The sequence below is a fragment of the Phaseolus vulgaris genome, chromosome 7 (genome assembly GCF_051622355.1).
Source record: "Phaseolus vulgaris cultivar YP4 chromosome 7, ASM5162235v1, whole genome shotgun sequence".
Taxonomy (NCBI): Eukaryota; Viridiplantae; Streptophyta; class Magnoliopsida; order Fabales; family Fabaceae; genus Phaseolus; species Phaseolus vulgaris.
In genome coordinates, this window is record NC_143504.1 from 6,617,921 (window position 1) to 6,641,349 (window position 23,429).

The 23,429-nt window shown below is 34.2% G+C and overlaps 2 protein-coding genes across 3 annotated transcripts; both read right to left on the reverse strand.

Moving 5' to 3' along the window:
• Positions 1 to 4,552: 4,552 nt before the first annotated feature.
• LOC137828426 (heat stress transcription factor B-2b) lies at positions 4,553 to 6,097 on the reverse strand. 2 transcript variants are annotated; one of them, XM_068635003.2, is made up of 3 exons: positions 5,959 to 6,097; positions 5,553 to 5,842; positions 4,553 to 5,469 (listed from the first exon to the last, which is right to left on the reverse strand). In XM_068635003.2, exons 2-3 carry the CDS (start codon positions 5,796 to 5,798, stop codon positions 4,801 to 4,803), a joined length of 915 nt encoding a protein of 304 aa, XP_068491104.1. In that variant the 5' UTR covers positions 5,799 to 5,842; positions 5,959 to 6,097; the 3' UTR covers positions 4,553 to 4,800. The 2 variants fall into 2 exon arrangements, with proteins under 2 accessions (XP_068491104.1, XP_068491103.1); XM_068635002.2 differs by lacking the exon at positions 5,959 to 6,097 and having other exon boundaries at positions 5,553 to 5,934.
• Positions 6,098 to 20,279: 14,182 nt separating this feature from the next.
• On the reverse strand, positions 20,280 to 22,128 carry LOC137828353 (transmembrane protein 161AB protein). Its single transcript, XM_068634883.1, has one exon. The coding sequence runs from the start codon at positions 22,048 to 22,050 to the stop codon at positions 20,674 to 20,676; it is 1,377 nt and encodes a 458-aa protein (XP_068490984.1). The 5' UTR covers positions 22,051 to 22,128; the 3' UTR covers positions 20,280 to 20,673.
• Between the last annotated feature and the right edge of the window lie 1,301 nt (positions 22,129 to 23,429).

The window sequence follows — 23,429 nt, forward strand, 5'->3', positions numbered from 1 at the left end:
ACAAGGTTTACTTGTGAAACGACTGCCACAATAGTATCTTCCCCTTCGGCTAGATTTGCCTTAGGAGGATAGTCGTTTTTAGCCCTATGTCTGCACTGAGGTGCATGATGGCCTGACTTTCCACAGACAAAGCAATTAGCTTTTTTCTTGAAAGTGGGGTTAGTTCCACTGGGACGAGAGAATTTGTTATTAGGTTTCTTTTTGTGATCAAATTTTTTCTCGTACCTTTTTGGAACTGGTTTGTCTTCTATCACGTTTGCTTTGGCAGACAAAGCTTTGGCCTTTGCAGCAGCGCACTCCTTCTTGTTTGCGTCTTCGATGATGATGTGGGTGATCAAATCTGATAGAGACATATGTTTCTGTCTGTGCTTCAGTTGTTGTTTGTAATCTGTCCAAGACTGCGGAAGCTTTTCGATCAAGAGTTCGGACACGAATTCATCTGGCAATTTTATGCTTTCAGTTTTGATATCTTCAATCAGCTTGTGATATTCGTTTATTTGGATTTTGATATCTTTGCCTTCGATCATCTCCCAGCGGTAGTAATTTGCAATTACGAACCTTTGTCTGACGATGTCTTCGGCAGTATATTTGAGGATAAGAGAATCCCAAATATCTTTCGCATTCTTATAAGAAGCATAAACATCGAATAGATCGTTAGATAACACACTGAGTAAAGTGTGACGGCATACCTTATTCGCATGGATCCAGTCGTCAACTTGTTTCGCAGCCGTGGTTGAGTCGGGTTTGGCAGTTGTAAGTGCATGAGCAACTCCGTACATGTCCAATAGGGTGGACACGCGTTCTTGCCAACGTCGGAAGTTTTGACCGGTGAAGACTTCAATTTTGGAGACGTCCAGAAATGGTTTCGCAAAAATGGTTTGCGTTGCGGAAGCAACATTTGATGTTCCCGTAGCGGTGTTGTCGTTGTTGTTCGGATTTTCAGCCATAAGTCCTTACGAATGTAGTATGATAGGCTTTAAAACGAACAAAAATGGTTTCCCGAGGCGTGAGTAATCACTGTCTGTAAGGACTTATCCGCGGTGTATTGCGCAAGTCCCCCAGGATACAACAGGAACTTCCCAGAGATTTCCGAGGATCAGAACTAGCAAGTTACTCTTGATAGAGTAAGAACCCAATGTATTCTGAAAATTAAATATAATAAAGTAATATAATGAATGAAGAGAGAGAAAGAGAAAAGGTGAATAAGGGGAGGAAGAAGAAAGGTTGCAGCTTTTAGTTGCTGAAAAAAGAGAGGCAAAGAAGGTGAAGAACCGTGAGTGAGAGTGGTATCAAGTAAGAGGATGGAATGTGGTATTTATAGATGAAGAAATCCAAAGTTACCGCATCTTCAAACCCTAACGGAGCCGTGACCGTCGCCGGAGTTGGAGGAAGACCCACGGGAAAGGAGGAGCCAACCACCCACGAATCTCGCAAAGTTCTCCAACGTTCTCAAGATTCCACACGATCAGCAGAGCGAAGGCGTGAGCGTTCCCAGTCGTGCGGCTACGATTCTGGGTGGAAGGGGCAACGTCGCGCGATAACCTCGGAGCAAATCCGGTCTTCGTTGAACCTCTGCGATCTCCTCCAACGGTCACTGAAGAAAACTAGGGTTTTACCACTTACTCTGTTTTCGTTTCACACACTCTGTTTTTCGTTTTTATTTTGCTATATTAGGTTCTTGTTTTACAACACTAAGTGGATTGAGTTTGTTTGCGATGGACTAATTTATAAACAACTTGGAAACATTTCAAAAAAGTGAATGAATTGGTTTGAAAGGTTGTTAAACTAGTCCAAAGCCATAATAAACATTTTACATCAAATACCATCTAAATTGCAATTAACCATTTAAGTGAAACATTTTACATTGGATCTTAAATTTTTATAAATGGACTGACCTTGGGTATGACGTAATGCGAGGGTATTGGTTCGTTAAAGACTTTTTCCTAACATAACTAAAAATGTTGCTTTAAATTTGTCTTTGTCCTAAGTCCTAATCGCTACGACTTTATGTTTATTGTACTTCTCCATTCTTCTAATAATATTGATCTTGTAGAAGTAGTGATTCCTCCAACATCTGACGAGACTCTTCATTTTTCTCTACAATTCTCTTGTACATGTTGAGATTCTTTCGCTTTCTGGCTTGTTTCTTCATTATGCTTTCGTAGTTCATCCATTATGATCATGAGATGTTGAACATTGAGAGCCTCACTCTCATTTCATTTTTGAGATAACGTATTCCTTATACTCCTCATTCTTCCGTCATTTCTCATTCTCTTGTAATGGTACAAGGTATGTTTTCACCGTCTTCACATTAATTTTCAAAATATTCTATTTAAAAGTTTATGACCTATTGAAATAATATTTTTATTATAATAAATTTTTGTATGTTAAACAACATCTAATAAAAGTGTTGTAAATAATGATTAAATATGTCACATAATTTGATCCTGATTAATGATGAACTTGTGAATGCAACTTTTATGTTTAAACTTAAAGAAAGAAATTGGTGGAACATAAATTATATTTTTTATTATGTGTAGAAAATACACTCTAGATTTACTTAAAGAAATTGATATGTTTGCATGTGCTCCATCTTTCTTGACACACAATACTCGTCTTACTGCTGATAAAGGAGACAAGTTTAATGAAAACGAAACATTCTCTTATAAAAGACTTCATAAGGCGTTTCATCTATCTTACCAACCTACATCTAGACATTGCTTACATCGTCAACCATCTCCATCATTTTGTTTATGCACTTATAAGTATCCATTATCAAGTAGCCATGCAAGTTATTAGATATTTGAAAGCTTCCCCTAGTGTTGGTGTTTTCCTTAACAACAATACCTCTATTCATCTCAGCATACAATAACTCGGATTGGACAGCCTGTCATGAAACCAAAGTCAATCACTAGATTTTGTATCTATTTAGGAGAAACTTTGATATCTTGAAAGTCTAAGAAATAGAAAACCATCTTTAGAAGTTCTTCTAAAGTCGAGTACAAAGCTTTAGCTGCTGCTACTTGTGAAATTTAGTGGCTTGTTTATTTGCTGCAAGATATTCGAGTACATTTCACTAACCAACCCTCTTATATTGTGACAATCACTCAGTAATTCAAATTACCAACAATTAAGTCTGCTATGAGAAAACAAAACATATAGAGATTGACTATTACGTGATTAAAATAAATCATCAAAAGATTGATCAAACTTTTTCCCATATCATCTTCTATACAAATTATTAACATCTTTACCAAACTTCATCAACTTAGCTAAGGTAAAACATAAGTTTTTCGTCAACATTAACTAATTTTGTGTGAATATAAATTGAAGAAATTTAAAAAAACAAATAAAAAGATAAAGAAAGTCCACGTCATTAATATTGTAAAAATATATCGACTTATATAAGTCTAGATAGTTATGTGTAAGATTAATTAAAAATAACGAGTCAGTATGAATAGAGAAAAAACTTTGTTAATGACAATTAAAGTTATTTTTGACAAAGTTTAACATAAAAATAATATTAATATATTTATCTTTCCTCATTAAGTGGCTGCACAGACATGTTTCCATACTCTTTTTAGATTCATCTTGATTGGATTTGTCTCGAAACCTTTCATTACCTTTTATTAAAACAAATTATTTAATAATTTTGGAATTATTGAACAATTCCTTACATAAAAAAATAAAATTTCATAAGTTTATATTGTTTTATTAAAATAAAATATTAAAAAAATAAAATAATTCGAGACAATGTTAGATTGAATTTAATGTCCTTAAGGTGGAAAATATGAAGAGTAGGGTGGCGGGAACCTGAATGAAAATGGTGTTCTTACTTTGTTGAAATGTCTTCTACTCGACCTAAAAGGCTCTTCCACTCTATAGAAACTTCAATCCAACAACATCCACCATGTGGGGTTTTATATTATTATACTCTTCAACTAAATCTTCATTCAAACAAGAAAGCTCACCTACTTCTACCATTCTTTTATCAATCGGAAATAAGAATAATCAATTGTACGTTTTTGGTTCTGTTGGAAAAACTCCACACCTTTGTTTTAATCTTGTTTGGTCTCTCTTCAAATCACGATTTTAGACGTTTCAACTGCCACTAGTCATGGATGTCCTTTAAGCTAAGTTTTTTATTTTAAATTTTATCTTACTTTTTAACCCTCATTTATTATGCATGTTTTTTTATAAATTTTATTTATATTATCTTTATTTTCCTTATTTGAACCAAACACATAATTAATTTTCAGATACTTAGTACATTTTCAATCGTAAAAGACGTATTAACCTTTTGATCTATGTAAGTTGTAAGGATAATTTGTTTCAATAATTGTTTTTTTTTAGTTAAAAATGATTTTCAATTTAAATGATAGGCAAATAAATATTGATATAAAAAAAAGCTAAATAAGTAACTCTAACCTAAAATAGATTGTTCCAATACATTTTAAGATTAATAACTTACATGATATATTAAGTATGAATAGCATTGCCTAATACATTGAATATTTTTTTATATTATATATTTAGCTAAAAAAACAAAATATTAAAGATAACTTATTATAATTAATTGATATAATTTTCTTGCATGCAAATCGACACCCCTAGTCCAACCTAAGCCACCAACTTAAAGAATAAAAAAAAAACAGAGATGGAAATGTTCTTTCTGAGAAAAAAAGTGCGATCGGTTAACCACGTACATTGGACACGTGCGTCTCCGTTTTACTGATTCTGATTATCTACGACGCCCCTAACTTAACCTAAAATGTTACCTAGCTTGTACAACGTCGTGTGTCAATTACACACTCTCTCATTTGCTGTGCGATAGTGATTTAGCCACGAAGTAATTCTGTTTTCTCCATGTCTTTCGAAATCTAACGGTTCAGATTTCATGTCCTCGTGGAACTGATGAAGACTCAAAACCGTATCGTATTCCGCTCCACGTCCTTCCTCTCTCGATCGCTTCGTACCGATCGCCACTCCAAATAGCTTTGGATTCATCTCCTTCACCGCGCCCTCACCGGAGCACCGCTTCGACGGCATCAAACCAAGCATTTTCCCCGCCTCGGCGCCACCGTCCGCTCTAGCGGTTGCGTAATTCGACATGAGATTGAATATATTGTTGCAGAGGGATCTCATCTCTTCCAATTCCTTCGTCAAAAGAATGTTCTCCTTTTTCAGCCGCTCGTTCTCGTCCAACAGCTCTGCCGGCGCTCTCGACGGCGACGAGTTCGACGAGATCACCTGCTCCTCCGTTGAGTTCGACGGCGACACAATCGACTTCGCTATCGGAATCGCGGAGGGCGTCGGCAGCGACGGAACCGCCACGCTACCAGTTGCTCCGGCTGGCGGCGACGAGGAGAGGATCTTCCGTCGTTGAATTTCGCAGAGAAGCCGCTTCTGGCCTCTTCGGAAACACTCGTTGGAGAATTCCCACCGATCAGGAACAACTTTTCTGAATCCCTAAAAATCAAGCAAGATTAAAAAAAAATTGAAAAATAGGAAAGAAACAAGGAAAAGAAATTGATAGAGAGAAAAATAATTACATAGGTGTTGAGTTGGCGAACGAAGCTGGAAAAGTTGTTGTGCTTGAAATATTTAGGAAGCAAATCCCTGGCAAAAACGGTGGTGTTCCAAACGATGAAGGATGATCCAGAATCGTTCCAGGAAATGACATCATCGATAGCGGGATCGTCGACGAGCTGGTAGGTTTTGGTGAGAAACGGCGTCGGAATGGATCTCTGAGACTCGGCGCTGGTGGAGTCGCTGTTGTGTTCCAGCGGCGGAGCCATGGAATGGAAATGGCGAAGGACGGGTTTCCTCTATGGTGATGGTTCTAGAAGGTTCACGTAGAATGTGGAAATATAAGAGAAAGGAATGAGAAAGAGCGGAGAGAGAGGGAGACAGAAGTAGTAAAGGAATTGAAAGAAAGAAGAAGCTCTTCTACGTTACCTCTCTTTTTTTCTCTCGCGAAACTTCCTTCCCATGTGGGTTGGGTTGGTAACTTACGTTAATGGATCAAGAAACTTCTACATTCATTTCTTACTTTAAAATAAATATTTAAAACAAAAACATAAAGTGGGGAATGAATGATTAAATTTTGTCTGCATCTATATTTGGAAACCATGAAAAATTAAAAATATCTCCTATCTAATGCATATCAAAAGATTCCCGACAAACCCATATATATAATTCATCTCAATATTTCAATATTTTATTTCTTTTTTTCTTAAGCACAAAATACATATCATCTAATACATTTTTCTTGTGATCCTATCCATCCTAACAAATGTGCTAGAAGCTTCATAGAAGGAGGAAGTTTCATCTTATCACCAAATAGGCATGAGTTCATTGTTAAAGCCAACATGCAATAATATGGTTTAATATATTTTTATTTATTTTTAATATGAAAGTTTGAAATAACCTTTCCTATATAAGATGACTTATAAAAATGGTAAATAATTTAGATCATATAATAATGTATAATGGGTTAACATTATCAGTTGAATGATGTTCACATAATGAATTAAAAAAATCAAGGCATTTTTTAAATCTTAATTTAATTGTGATCGGTTCCCAATCCCACTTAATTTGAAACTCTTACAAATGTTTAATTTTTTCTCACACACTATCAAATAATAAAAGCTATGTTAGAGTGTAGTTTCAAAGTAGTTATTATAAATAAAAATAAAAATTATGTGATGTAGTCCATAGATGGTTTCAGTCTTTTTAAACTAAACAAACACTTTCTGTTTCTAATTTTCCACAAAATTCCACTTTGAAATTATTAAAAAACAAAAAAGAAGATTATATTGTCGTTTCGTGAAATTGAACTCAAGATGAAACGAGAAATCAAGAAAGATAAACATATACCAAATTGATAGTTGCATTAAGAATTGTTGTTGTGGCGTTCATAGAAGTCATTCTTTTACAAAGCAAAAATTAAGAGCTGAAAATGATATAATATCTTGAATGAAAAAAAGGAGAAGAATCTTGATGTAATTTCAAAATCTTTTGGATACTTGTTGGGTTCATGATGTCAGACATTTATCATTTATGAAGGGATGAATAAGTATGTTGGTGTTTTGATCAGATGAAGATAGTTTCACATACGCAAGTATAAGAAGACAACCAACTCACACTGCCAACTCTTGTCTCATACAAATTGGGAAGCAAAATAAGTTTACTATCTTTTTTTCCCTAAACTTATCTAAATTTTCTTATGGTTTCTAATATTAAGTTTAGAGTATGAAAGTGTATAATTTTTTTTTCTATTGATAACTTTGTTAACGATGCTCATCACCTATGAAACGGCACTAATGGTCTATTGAGGTTGTCACGTTATAAAAGAGTTTCATAGAATAACGATATATAATTTTTTAAATGTACTTTAACTATGAACTAATATGAAAATTTTAAGTTCATATAACATTTTATTATTAGTGTTATTAAATAAATTATCTAAATTTAATTTCGAAAGCAAGAGATATATAGTAACCCTTTTTTGCTTCTTAGAGCACTCAATTAATGTGTCCTCCTTTTATACAGTAACTTATAGCTAAATATTCTCTTGGCTTTATAATTCTCTGGGTAAAAATAAGATCTACATTCCTTTTTTTTTCATATTATTTTTTTTAATTAAATATTTGTTTACTATAGTTATAGATTTATCATATTATTTAACAGATTTATTCTATATTATATTTTTATTCTGATTTTATTATGATAAAATTCTTCTATATTTAAGTGAGATGAATATTTTTTAACTTATTTATTAGTAATCGGATTCTAATTTTGAGCATTAATCTCGAGCGGATAAATAAGAATTCTACTACACAGTCTTTTAAATTTGAACGAAAATTTATTAATAATAAAGATCACATATATATATATTGAAAGGAATATAAAATTAAGAATATGAAATAAGGTTTTAGGTTATGACCGAGTCCAATAATAAAATGAAAGTTGATCTGATATCGATCTCTGTAAATGATGAAAAACTATCTCACTTACTTTTTATAAAGAGGGAAAGACGTTAATTACGGAGATTGACTAGATTTGTAAGATTGTAATTGATTTGGAAATATAGCTCAAAATAACACTAGATACAAAGAGAAGGGAGGGAGAACACTACTCTATATAAGGGAAAGAAGATGACCTGATCAAGAAGAGAACAACAACTCACATGGAAAATGGGCATATCGCTTAAAAACTTTAGATGGAGGTTGTGGTGTCATGGGTTGAGCCCGATATTGTCATGAACAAATCGGGTGCGATCTATGTAATTAAGGACATTAATACCATATGTGCAAATCAATGACATTAATTACTAACTCGTAAAATCAGTATTAAACAAAGATTTATACCAAGAAGAACATAGATCAGTGCTAGCTAACCTTCATTATTTTTATTAATTATTTTCGAAACTTGTTATTTCAGTTCGTCTATAAGTTGTAATCAACTATTGTTTTTGATTATTTAAATGATGAATTACAGTGTATTTTTATGCATATTAACATATTATATTAAAGTTACGAACTACAGATTTGAAGAAAAAATCATGCACAAGTCCTAACTTGGTGCGGTGTCGACCTCGTTCGGTCCAATTTATTGAAGACCGTGTACAGGTCTTAACTTGACGTGAAGAAAAATCATACACAAGTCTAATAAGGGTTGCTAGTAGTTAAACAGTTGTTGCTATCGGATAGTAGGCATTTAGCCGGTAAGGGTCACTTTAAGTACTCTTGTAACTGTTGTTGTCATCATTTATTAAGCACTTTAAGTATGCTTTTGCGTGGTCGGTCGGTCACCGAGGTCGAGAGACTGGCTCATCCGGTACAATAATTATACTTGATTGTTTTCCATTAAAATCAAGTTGTCTATTGAGATTTTATTAGGGGTGACACTAAAACAAAATATTTTTTACATTTTAAGAATTTCATCAAAATTTCAACACAAATTGACCACAAAACTATTGCTGGAGAACCCAGATCGATCAAAGATAAGAACATTTCTTAGTATATAGGTGGGTGAAAATCTCACCTTATAAGTCGGTTTTATGAAATTGAGTTAGGCTTAAAGTCCACTTCTTAATATGATATCAAAGTCATTTAGAGTCTATCCTAACGAGAGTTTGTTGGATTTATCAAACCACCTGCTATAGATTATCTATAATATATAGTCTCACAGACGAGTAATCACCAAAGGCTAATCCAAACACATGTTTTAAACTTTTTTTTCTCTCCTTACAATTAGTTAAACTTTGGAATCTCATACACTTGGCTAAAAAAATATCTCAAAAGTATTGTTATTTCGACCTCTCGACATCTTGACTTTAAGAAACTTAGGAATAACCTTACAAAATTAAAAATGCTAACAAGGAATACTATGTTAAGAAACAAGGTTAAGTATGGATCAATGTAAAAGTTGAACTTGAACAACGTAGATAAACAATTTTTTTACCTAAAGTAGTATAAATATGAGGTAAATTCGTGTAAAAGGATTATTCTTTTCTACAAAATCATTAGTGTTCTTACAATTATCCGATACCGAATGTCCCTTATTGAATTCCTCTTGTCTTCTCTTCAATTCCGACCACTCTTCTAGGATGTCTGAGAGGGAGGTACTTGCAAAGACACTCTGATGCTCAAGTCAGTTGAGGTCAATTTTAATGATCCAGTTTAAGGTTCATAGTAACATTACCTTTCACCATGGGGGTCTCCTCTTATTTATACTATTCTCGTGGGCATTGTCATGTCACAACGATTTAGACAGACTCAATGGGTGCATAACCATGCTTTGTTGTTTCTAATTGGGATTAACGCACTTAACCTGGAATGTGACGTGAATCCTTTTTCTGACCGAGAGGCCAATAGGGTGTGTGAATGCTATCGGGCATCTGATATATTGGTTTGTACAGAGAGGTTGATGTTGGGAAAAACGGGTAATTTTCCCACTAAAACAGAACCCTAACAGAGCTACCCGACAAATAATATTTGAATAAATAAAGCGGAATAATAAAAGAGATAAAGAGGAAAAGCACACCAGAAAATTGTTAACGGAGTTCGGCCAATTTAGCCTAATCTCCGAGCACAGCAAAAACAGCTCACTTTTATTATTATGGGAGAAGATATTACAAATTGAGATATCTAACAGTGAAGGAGGAGAGTTTAATTTATAACCCTCAAACCTCCTTCCCAAACAATGAACCCACCGATGTGGGACTTGAGATTAAGCCAAAATCAACAAATCTCCACCTTGGCTTAATTTCAAGTCCCACCTAAAACAAATCTTCTCAAAACATAACAAAAACAAACTTTGCAGTGCTTCAAATTTGCGCCTACGGGCGCCAACTTCAAATGTGCAAGATATTAACCAAGTCTAAACAGTGTTCAAACTTGGTCCTTGTAACCACCTTGGTGAGCATATCTGCAGGATTCTTCGTAGTGTGAATCTTCTGGAGAACAATCTCCTCTTCTTCGAGAATCTCACGCACAAAGCGATAACGAACATCAATGTGCTTCGTCCGTGCATGAAAGACTTGATTCTTTGCTAAATGAATAGCACTCTGACTGTCAAAATATAACTCAAGTTGTTTCTGACCAACTCCCAAGTCTTTAAGCAACCCATGAAGCCAAATTGCTTCCTTCACAGCCTCTGTAATCGCCATATACTCTACCTCTGTCGTAGACAAAGCCACCGTAGACTGCAAGGTAGACTTCCGACTAACTGGCGTTTTTGCTAAAGTGAACAAATAGCCAGTTGTAGACCGTCGCTTATCCAAATCACCTGCATAATCAGAATCACAATATCCAACTATGCATTGACCAAGTGATTCATCTTGCTCAAATGTCAATCCAACATCTAAGGTATTTTGGAGGTACCGTAGAATCCATCTCACAGCTTGCCAATGTCCCTTGCCCAGATTATGCATGTACCTGCTAACAACACTCATAGCCTGTGAAATATCTGGTCTTGTACACCATTGCATACATCAAGCTTCCAACTGCATTTGCATATGGGACTTTCGCCATGTATTCTCGTTCTTCATCAGTCGTCGGAGATAAACGGCTACTCAATTTCAAATGAGGAGCAAGTGGGGTACTTACAGGTTTTGTATCTTCGTGTATACCAAAACGTTGTAGTACCTTCTGCAAATACTGCTTCTGTGACAGCCAAAGCTTTCCCTTCTCTCTGTCTCTGTTTATCTCCATGCCGAGAATCTTCTTGGCTTCCCCCAAATCCTTCATCTCGAACTCTTTACTCAACTGAGCCTTTAACCTGTCAATCTCAACTTGGCTCTTTGCTGCAATCAGCATATCATCAACATATAAGAGTAAGTAAATGTAGGAACCATCTTCAAGTCTGCGCAAATACACACAGTGATCATATTTGCTTCTCTTGTACTTCTGATCCTTCATGAACTTATCAAATCGTTTGTACCACTGTCTCAGAGATTGTTTCAGTCCGTACAACGATTTGCTAAGTTTACAAACCCAATCTTATTTACCATCAACCTTGTATCCTTCTGCTTGAGTCATATAGATTTCCTCATTCAAATCACCGTGTAGGAACGCGGTCTTTACATCAAGTTGAGCAAGCTCCAAATTCAACTGTGCTACCAAGGCCAACAAAATTCGAATGGAGGAATGTTTAACAACTGGAGAAAATACCTCATTATAATCAATTCCCTCCCTCTGAGCAAAGCCTTTAGCAACCAACCTTGCCTTGTAGCGAACATCTTCTTTATTAGGAAATCCTTCTTTCTTTGCAAATACCCATTTGCACCCAATTGCCTTCTTACCTTTTGGTAATTGTGCCAGCTTCCACGTCTTGTTCTTCTTCAAAGACTGCATCTCCTCTTCCATCGCACCTGCCCAATTACCACTCTCTGAACTCAGAATGGCTTATGGATAAGTGGATGGAATGTCATCAACAACTGGAAGTGCATAGGCAACCATATCCATGAAACGAGCAGGCTTCTAAATATCTCGTCTCTGTCTTCTAACTGCAATTGGCGCTGATTGCTGTTGAGATTCTTGGGTAGGAACCTCTTCCTCATCTGACTCTTCTTCTACCATAGGAGAGTCACTTGTGGTATTTCGTGTTGGGATCACCACTGTCGGCTCAAACTCCACCTGCTTCCGAGCATACTCCACCTGTTGCGGAGTACTATCAGCTCCTTCTGGATTTACCTTCTTTAACATGGCAGATTCATCAAAGGTAACATCCCTGCTGATAATCGTCTTCTTTGCCTCTAGACACCACAAACGGTATCCCTTCACTCCAGGACTAAAGCCCATGAAAAGAGCTTTCTTTGCCCGTGGATCCAACTTTGATTCAATCACATGATAATATGCAATAGAACCAAAAACATGCAAACAATCATAATCAGTTGCAGGTTTTCCAGACCATACCTCTAACGGGATTTTTCCATCTATAGCAGATGATGGCAAACGATTGACGAGATGTTGAGCGTATGTCACAGCCTCAGCCCAAAACTCTCTACATAACTCAGCATTAGACAACATACAACAAACTTTCTCCACAAGTGTCTTGTTCATACGCTCCGAAACCCCATTCTGCTGTGGTGTTTTTCTAACAGTGAAGTGTCGAACTATGCCACAATCTTGGCATACCTTCAGGAACGGATCACTCTTGTATTCTCCTCCATTGTCTGTTCAGAGAACCTTAATCTTCCTTCCTGTCTGGTTTTCAACTTGAGCTTTCCACTTAAGGAAAATTTCAAGCACATCATTTTTGTTCTTCATAGTAAACACCCAAACTCTCCTAGAAAAATCATCAACAAAAGTGACAAAATAATGCCTACCTCCGATTGACGGAGTCTTGGCAGGTCCCCACACATCTGAATGCACATAATCCAAAATACCCTTGGTATTGTGAATTGCAGTGCCAAACTTCACTCTTCATTGTTTTCCCATAACACAATGCTCACAAAATTCAAGTTTGCAAGCCTTCGTACCTTTCAACAGTCCCTGCTTGGTAAGAATTTGCAAGGATTTCTCTCCAGCATGTCCCAACCTCATATGCCACAACTTTGTTGCCTCAGCATCCTTCTTAGAGCTAGAAGTTGTTGTCGCTACTGTCCCCACCACTGTACTACCTTGATAGTAATACAAATTGTTCTTCCTCACGCCTTTCAACATCACCAGTGCTCCTGAAGTTGCTTTAAGAATTCCATCTCGCATCGTCACAACTAGGCCTTTAGATTCTAAAGCCCCCAATGAGATGCGATTCTTCTTCAACTTTGGCACGTACCATACATCCCGCAAAATTCTGGTGGATCCATCATGATTCCGCAACTTGATTGAACCTATCCCAGCTGTCTTACATGGATTATCATTACCCATGTAAACAACCCCACCATCAAGTTCTTGAAATTCAAAGAACCAATCTTGAATGGGACACATATGAAAGGTACAACCTGAATCCAATATCCACTCATCTGGATACGATGATGCTGAAAGCGAGACAATTAAAGAGATATCTGATTCCACATCACTTTTGCATTCTGCAACATTTGCATCTTGTGGAGTCTTCCCTTTCTTCTGCAGTTTTGGACAGTCTTTCTTCCAGTGTCCTTTCTCATGACAGAAAGCACACTCATCTTTGGCAACGACTCGACCTTTAGACTTAGACCTCCCTCTTCTCCCCTTTGTATGGCTTTGTTGACGACCTCTTGCCACCAATGCTTCTTCTTCTTGATTTGCCATTACAAACTCAAAATATAATATTCAATATTACAAATAATTTCAAACAACCCAAGGCGAACCTTCGGCTCTTGATACCACTTGTTAGGAAAAACGAGTAATTTTTCCACTAAAACAGAACCCTAACAGAGCTACCCGACAAATAATATTGAATAAATAAAGCGGAATAATAAAAGAGATAAAGAGGAAAAGCACACCAAAAAATTGTTAACGGAGTTCGGCCAATTTAGCCTAATCTCCGAGCACAGCAAAAACAGCTCACTTTTATTATCATGGGAGAAGATACTACAAATTGAGATATCTAACAGTGAAGGAGGAGAGTTTAATTTATAACCCTCAAACCTCCTTCCCAAACAATGAACCCACCGATGTGGGACTTGGAATTAAGGCAAAATCAACCGTTGATCACTAGTACCTCTATGGATTGACTTACCTGTTAATCCATAAAGACGGGAAATCGGACTACCGCTGACTCTTGATATAACTATTAGTAAACATACATCATAAACCTATAACTTGTGTAAGGGTATCTTTGTAAATATCTGAACCAAGATTCTGAAAGCAAAAAAGTATAAATATCGAAAAACCGAAAAACAAAAAGAATCAACCAACATATAGATCCGTTTAAATACTAAGGGTGTGTTTGCTTCCAAGTGGGAGGAGGGAGGGGTGTTTTTTGTGTTTGTTTCCATGGTTTTGAGAGTGGGGAAGAGGGTGGAGGATTTTTTTCATTCTTCACAAAATGAAGAGATTTGTGGGGATTAGTAGGATTATTGCATTTTACCAAAATACCCTTGTGCATGCATTTTATTTTAATATATAAAATTAAATATTACATAAATTTATTTATTATTTATAATTTCAAAAATATTTAATTATACTATTAATAACAACATATAATTATAAATAATAAAATAATAAAATAAAATTATAATATCATCAATATATATAGTTATATAAATTAACAAATGAATATTATTTTCATAAATTTTAATGTATTTAATAAATTTATTTCAATTTAACACCAAAATATTTTATATTATATTTTTTAATTTTTTATTAAAAATATAAATAATGTGGATATTATATATTAAAAATATTTAATTAATTCAAACCTAAAAAAAACCATAATTCATTATTTAAATATTTTTTAATAAGAAGGATCATTTTGTAAACTTACAATAAACCATCCTCACAAATCAACTCTATCATCCCTCAATCCAAACAACCTCACATATCCTCACACATCCTCTCCAATCCTATCCTCACAAATCCACTCCCTCCCCTGCTTACAAATCTCCTCCTCAATCCAAACAAAGCCTAGGTAGTTGATGTAGAATTTATGTGTAAGAACGCAATCTAAGCAAACTCTCACATGAATAATGCGATGGTTAAACAACTATGAAGAAGTTTTCTGTGTGATACATAATTTTGAAACCATGAATATATTATTGTAAAAAATAAGACTACATAAAAATCAGTAAGAGTGTGAGTTTCATATTAACCTATTATCAGATTTCATACCTCTATAGGCATGTGGAGGTATGAAATCCATGAGTACAGCGAGTGCGTCTGATCCAGATTATGAAGAATGGTAGAAATGCGCATGCCAATATAATAAAAGTTAAAACAGAAAAATCTAGGGAAGGAGAATTAAAAAGTCAATTAAAAGAGAAAGTTCTATATAAATTAACATTAACCCTCACTCTAAACGTGAAAGTATATTTGACGTACAACACAATTATATAATACATTTTTAATATCTAAATTATATATACATATATATAATTAAAAATATTTTTATTTATTTCCTTATCATATTTAAATATTGTGAAATTTTTTAAATTGTTAACTTCTTTTTAGATGAATTAAGTTAAAGGATATATTTTTCAATAATGATAATAAACAAATGAAATGACTTAAATAAATATTTTTGTACTTTTTTTAGGAACTAATTGAAGAAAATAAGAAAAGACAAAAAGTTATAGCAACTGATTAAACGTAATTGCACAAAATTTGTGCAATTACAAAACTGATCTTATTCATTTTTATTTACTCAATCATATATATAATAAAATTACAATTACTAGAACCTATAAAATAGGAATACTAACAAGCCTATAAACTGACAATTAATGCAATATAACGCTAAAATAGTTTAAGGCTAATAAAATCAGAATTAATAATAATAAAATCAGAATTAATAACCAACATTCTCCCTTAATTTTGATTTGGAACAACCTTCCCAATTTGAGTCATGATATTGTTTTTCTCAATCGCCATCAATTCTTCATTCATAGTCTTTTGCCATTTGGAGTGTTGAATGGCATCAGCAAGTCTCACAGGTTCTGATTCTGCAAGAAAAGAAAAGTGAACCAAATCTCCATTGTCATCAACTTCATCATCAAGATTTACTTCAATCTTGAAGATGTACAGGTTGTCGCTGCTGCCTTCCTGGTCGCTCCATCATAGTTACAATTGGAGTTGCAACTTCATGTTGAATTACAACTTCAGGTTGAACTGCAGCTTCAGGTTGAACTGCAGGTGCTTCAAGAGTGACTCCATCTTCCATATCATCGTTCAAAACATAAATATATCATTTTTTTGAATCTATTTCAGCTGCTGCATTCCATTGCCATTCCTCATCTTCGGCAAATGTAACATCACGACTAACAATCACCTTTTTTGTCAGTGGATTGTAAAGTTTGTATCCCCCATGCTTATATCCAATGAAAATGGTCTTCACTGCCTTATCATCCAACTTTGATCTTGTTGCCTTGGGGACATGAGCATAAGTGTTGCACATTGGGTTTGAATCCACTCCATGCCTCAATCGGAGTTGTGTTAGGAACACTCCGAGTGGGTGATCTGTTTATCAAATATACCGCACATGTTACGGCCTCCGCCCAAAAATAATTTGACATACCTTTCGCTTTAAGCATGCTCCTCGTCATGTCCATGATTGTTCTATTCTTTCTCTCAGCAACTCCGTTGTGTTGAGGTGTGTAGGGGCAAGTTATGTTATGTTGCAACCCAAGTTCTTCACAGTCCCTCTTGAATTCATTAGACTTGTACTCACCTCCTCCATCATTACGCACCATCTTGATTTGTCTGCCACTCTCTCTTTCAACAAATGCTTTAAATATTTTAAAGCAGTGGAATACCTCATCCTTGTTTTTCAATACATAAATCCAGGTTTTCCTTGAAAAATCATCAATAAAGATTAAAAAATACTTATTACCTCCAACTGATGATATGTTCATCGGGCCACAAACATCTGTATGAACAAGTTCCAAAGGAAATTTTGCATGTCAAGGCTCCTTAACAAATGGTATCCTGTGATTCTTTCCAAAAATGCAAGCCTCACACAATTGATCAGGGTGATGAATATGGGGTAAATCATTCACTAAATTTCTTTTGGAAAGATTTTCCAAACTCTGAAAATTTAAGTGCCCAAAGCGTAAATGCCATAACCACGATTCATTATTCACTATTGCATTCAAGCACTTGAAATCACCCATATGAATATCTACTGGAAACATGCGGTTTTTTGATAAAAAGGATTTAAGAATCAAACTACCTTTTTATCAAAAATTGATAATTTATTTTCAACTATGTGCATCACATAACCCTTCTCGGCCAGCTGCCCCATACTCAACAAATTACTTTTCATATCAGGTACATAGAAAACATCATAGATGTACCTGTGATCACCATTCTTCAATGTGATAAGAATTCGCCATTTTCCAGTCACCGGAACGAACCTGCCATCATCGAATTTCACTTTTGTGTGAAATGAGTCATCCAAATCTGCAAACAACTCCTTCTTACCACACATATGATTCGTGCAACCTATATCCAAATACCAAGTCTGATTGTTTGGGGTTTCATTTGATGTGGCTGCCATTAGTATTGTATGATCCTCTTCATCTTGTACGTGATTACTCTCTTCTTGAGCACAATTGACAGCATGATTATCACCTTTTGATCTGCACTCATTTGCATAATGGCCATGTTTATGGCAATTATAACACTCAACATTTGATTTATTATAAATGTCTTCTCGTCCTCCACGACCACGTTCCCCGCGCCAAGCGCCTCCATGATTCTAGCCACCACGACCTTTGTTGAAATAGCTACCATGTTTATGATAAGAGCTATGCTTGTGCTTGTAAAGCCTGTTCAATTGGTTTTTCAATCTTATTGTCATTCATCCGCTGCTCATGCGCTCGTAGAGAACCAGACAATAACCTTACTGTCATTTTTGAAATGTCATTGGCCTCTTCAATTGCGGCAACAACATGTTCAAATCTAGGAGTTAAAGATCTCAAAATCTTTTCCACCTTTGCCTGCTCCGAATGTGTTTCACCATTGGTCTTCATCTGATTTGTCAAGGCAATAACTTTATTTATATAGACATCAATAGTCTTTGTGATTTCCATCTGCAGCAGTTCATATTGGCGTCTTAGGGTTTGAAGACGCACCCTCGATCTTGTCATCACCTTTATAATTTGTTGACAAAATTGTCCAAGATACAAAGCCTTATTGTCCTTCTTCTGATCACGATGCGCTACTCGTTGCGCCTCAGTTGCATTAGCCGCTAATGCAGACACTTCACTCTCAACGACATCCCATAACTCATGATAATCAAACAAAACTCTCATTTGCATACACCACCGATTGTAATTTTTTCCATCAATGATAGAGACTGATAATTGGATAGAGTTCATGATAACAACCTAACTCTGATACAAAGTTGTAGGAACTAATTGAAGGAAATAAGAAAAGACAAAAAGTTATAGCAACTGATTAAAAGTAATTGCAGAAGATCTTATTCATTTTGATTTACTCAATCATATATATAATAAAATTACAATTACTAGAAGCTATAAAATAGGAATACTAACAAGCCTACAAATAACGGTAAAATAGTTTAAGGATAATAAAATCAGAATTAATAATAATAAAATCAGAATTAATAACCAACACTTTTTAAATTTTAAATAAATTAAATTAGTTTTCTTTTTGTACAAAATAAAAATATTTTCATATTATATTTACTGACTTTTTTCTATAAATAATTGTAAATATATAAATTTTAATGATCAATTTAAATAATTTATATTAATATTTGATATATTTATACACACATTTTGAAACTTATAAATGTCCCCATAAGAGTGTGTCTATTAACTTTTTCTTCGAATAACATATTTTCATTTTTATTTCTTTATCCAACACCCTTTTGGTTTTATTTTTTTATCTAGTACCATTTTGACTTTTTTTTTATCAAATAGCACTATTTTTACTTTTAAATATTTATAAAATTGTGTAAATTAAAATAGAAGAAAATTTAAAAAGATATCAAAATAATTAATAGTAAAAATTAAATAAAATTGTTTGGATATTTTATAAAAAAAATTATTAACTGAATGGTTTAAAAAATTATAAATAAAAATTTAGTTATTCATATGAATATAATAATAAAAAAAAATTAAGTGAATAAATTTATTATTAGATTTAATAAAAAAAATAAATGTATAAATTGTCATTTTTAAATAAAAATTAAGGAAATTTTTTTAAAATTGATGTAAATAATGAGTTATATATAAATATATATAATAATTTATAATAACAAATATGATTATATAATATTTCTTATAATTTCTTAGGATTTAAGATTTACATTTATTTTACCCATAATATTTACTTACATCAAAATACCTATCAAATATTTTATTTCATTCTTTTTGCATTGATATCTTTTCATTAATTTTTATATATTTAATTTTTAATTTTCAATTTTCAAATTTCAAATTTTCTTATATTTCAATTTTATAAATATTTAAATTCATTATAATTTTATAAATATTTAAAAATGGAAATAGTATTATATGAAGAGAAAAATAAGAAGATAGAAAAATAAAAACCAAAATGAATGGAGAAATACAAGTGGAAATAGTGTCATGTATCTATAGTATCATTTATAGATCTTAAAACACTCTTTAATACTTTAGAGCCAGAATTTGGACTAAAAGAAGCCTCGAGCTCTAGTTTCCTGTGATAGTTACTAGATGTAGTGAAGCTCATATTGGAGGGTTGAGTTGAACAGATAAAGTAATGTCCAGCCAAGTTGTATTTCTACTCAAAGAAAAAGTCATTTATGAACAGAAAGCATATTGCAAAGACCTCAAAATGTTTAAATTTACAGTCTCCATTTACAGATGGACATTCTAATAGCAGAGAATGATGGGTAGTTTTAACCAAATTGTGATTTATTTCTTAATTTATTTAACACATCCCAAAAGGACCAAAACTATGCATAAATTATGGGGTGTTACACTTTACATGTTCACAATTATGCATAAATGCACCACAGTAAGTATTGATCTTGAAACACTAAGGAGAGTTTGAAATTGTCATAGCAAACAAGATTTGTACTTTGCTTTAGGCATATTAAACAACTCTTAAGTATTCGTAAATGTTTCCAACAGAAATAAGTATGAAGCACAGGCCACAACAAAGTGTCATACCACAAAAGGATGATGAACAAGCACGATAACATTTACTTCAAAGGAAAAATACACGGATGGCTAATCCAGTGCTAGACTTTCGCACTATATCGAAATAAAATCATGTCAAGTGTTTCAGCCTGTATACACAGATACCTCTTAAGTTACAAACTATGACACATGTAAGTCTGCATGATATTTGAAGGGAGTGTGTACTTTGATATAACTTTGGCCTTTCTATAGTCAGTTTATTGTGTATGATTCCAACAATAACAACATACAACAACTTGAAACCTCATATCTGCTAAAGAATGATACCGTGTCAACTAACCTGCAAAACTTCGGTTACAAGTCCAACACTCCTCTCAAAATGAAAGGCTCACCGAAAGGCCCACTAAATCGCACTCAGGAAAACAAAAGCTCAATCAAGAAACATATAAAACACAGTGACGATGTAGCATAAGGATCGCCGAGGAAAACAGTGCCCAGAGGAAGATTACCCACCAAGCCAAAAACAAAGTCACTTCCCTGATGAAAGCAAACCTGGGCAGTAAATCACTAAACATCGTAAAATTTCCAAAGGAACCACCATCAATCTGAGACAAGCCAAGAAAGATAAGCACCAGCACAGGAGGGGCAAGGAACTGCAAAACCACAAGGCACAAGTAGTGATTATGCAGAAACATCTTTGCCCTACTATAATCTAAGTCAGGAACCTTGCTAGCATGAAGCCTTTGGTACCAAGACAACAAAGCTTCATTCAGAAACATCTGCAGGTTAGGCCTCAAAGCCACAATCTGCAACAAACCAGACCCCAACAAGCACCATTTCCTAAAGCTAGCAAAATCAGAAGGCAAGAACCCCATGTTCCCCACCAATTTCTCCGCATTACCAAATCCACTCTTTGCCGCACCATCTCCACTATTCACAAAAATCTCAGCCAAGGGGGTTATCCACAAAAGAGCTACAAATATAACAAACACCTGATTTGCATAAAGGATCGCACGAGTAAACCACCCACAAGTTATCATCGACAAATTGCATCTTATCTGATCAGTCCCAAGCCAAAAACAACGTGCACTTCTAGAAGCAGGAATGAACAAACACCCTGCAAGGCAACCCATCAATGCAGCAACGAAAACCCTCCAAAACCCATCAATAGGAACCTCAAAATTGAACTCCAAAACTGAAGACACGCCCTCAGGAACAAACAAAAGCCCCAAGAAAAGCCCCAAAACCCCAAACACAACGCTTAATTGCTTCTCGGACCTCCTGGACGCGGATCTCTCGAACGTGACCTTAAAGAGCAGCGTCCCCCACATGTAAAGACTCAAAATTGATAAAAGAATGGGAACGAAAACGCCGTTGGCGAAGAACCCATTATCCGGGGGCGATTTGAGAAAGTTATGGAGCAAGAGGGAAAAAAGGGCAGTGAAGGAGAGAGTGAAAGCGACGCAGTACTGATCGACGAAGAGACGGGACTGGAGGTGGGCATGGTCGAGCGTGAGTCTGAAGATCTGGGCATTGTTTTCGTCAAAATCGGGCTTTTCCTTGTTGGACTTGCTCCTCTTCTTGATTTCGGCGGCGGTTTTGGAGGAGAGGGGCTGGTAACCGTCGATGCCGGGGCGACGGATGGCGGCTCTGACGCCATTGGATTGGGGTTGCGAATCGGGGTGGATGTAGGTCTGGAGAGCGTGAAGGAAAAGGAGGGGGATTTTGAAGAAGGCGAAGGTGAAGACGAGGATCAGGGAGAGTGATGCGTGGAGCAATGGGTTCTTGTACAACAACACCAACTCCACCATCCTTGTTCTTTGCTTCCTCTTTCTTCTTCTCCAACTCTCAAATGCTGCTGTCTGTCTTTCAATATTCCAGACATGTAGTTAACTGCTCAGTTAATGAGTTTCATTAATATTTTACATTTTTTATATTTTTTATAATTCAAAATAAAATTTAATAAATAAATAAAGTAAGTTTATAATTTAGTATCAATTCATTTTATGTTATTAATAATAAATAAATAAATAAATACATACATAATATAATTATAATTATATCGAAAAGTTAAAATAACACTTATTTTAATATTTAGTTTCTTCTTATACTACAATTATGAAACCAAAGCAATAATTTTTTTTATTATTCTATCTTTATATTTAATATCAAGAAATATCAATTAAACTACTGTCATTTAAGAAATATTTTCGTTCAATAAAATATATTTGGTTAAAATTTACTTATATTTAAAACTTATGTGCAAGTTTTTTGTGTTATATTTGAGAGTGGAGAAGTTGATGAAATAAAAGGGCAACCTTTCTATATTCTTTAAATAAATAAACTAAATTATAATAAATAATTTACAGATATAGTTATACAGGTAAAATAATGAGAAAAGGTAATAGTTATTAACGAAAACACATCCATTTTGCATCTATCCACATTTCTATTATAAAAAAAACTAATTATAGAAAATGTATATATTTTTTTACATAAAATAAAATTTTGTATTTACTTTTTTATTAACAAAGAATTATATACCTACTTTTAAATAAAGATGCGCATTTTATTAAATAAACATATTGTTTTAATTCATTAAAAAACTATTTAATTTAAAATAACATAAAAAATTTATATACTTTATATATTGATATAAGTAATTTAAAACTCATACAAAGGTGTGTATTGTAAATACTCATGTCTCTTTGTCTTGCATATCATTATTATATTTTAGCAATGAGAAAATGTTTTTAATAAATTTTTGTAACTTTCTTTTTAAAATGTACTTCTTCCCTTAACGCATTGTTTAGATTCGAATGATTATTGTTCATTTGAATTAAAAAGCAAATAGTATTTAGGTTTGGATTAAGGAGTTTGTACATATTGGATGATGTGGAAAGTAAGAAAAGGAAGAATTGGTTCTTTGTTGGTTTGAGAAGATTTGAAGAGAAACTTAATCATTTACTATGTTATCCCATTGTCAACTATCATAATTCATGTGTCATAACAGTGGAGATTCCTTGCACAACAATATGCAGTAGAGATTCTATTAAGTAAACCCACTAGACAAAAGAATAATCCCTCATGGATGAAAGGCTATATTTAGTAATAAATTAGGAATAATGTCATGTCTAATATTAGTTGTAGAGCCTTTGGGTCCAATGACTTGTATCAACCAAATCATCTC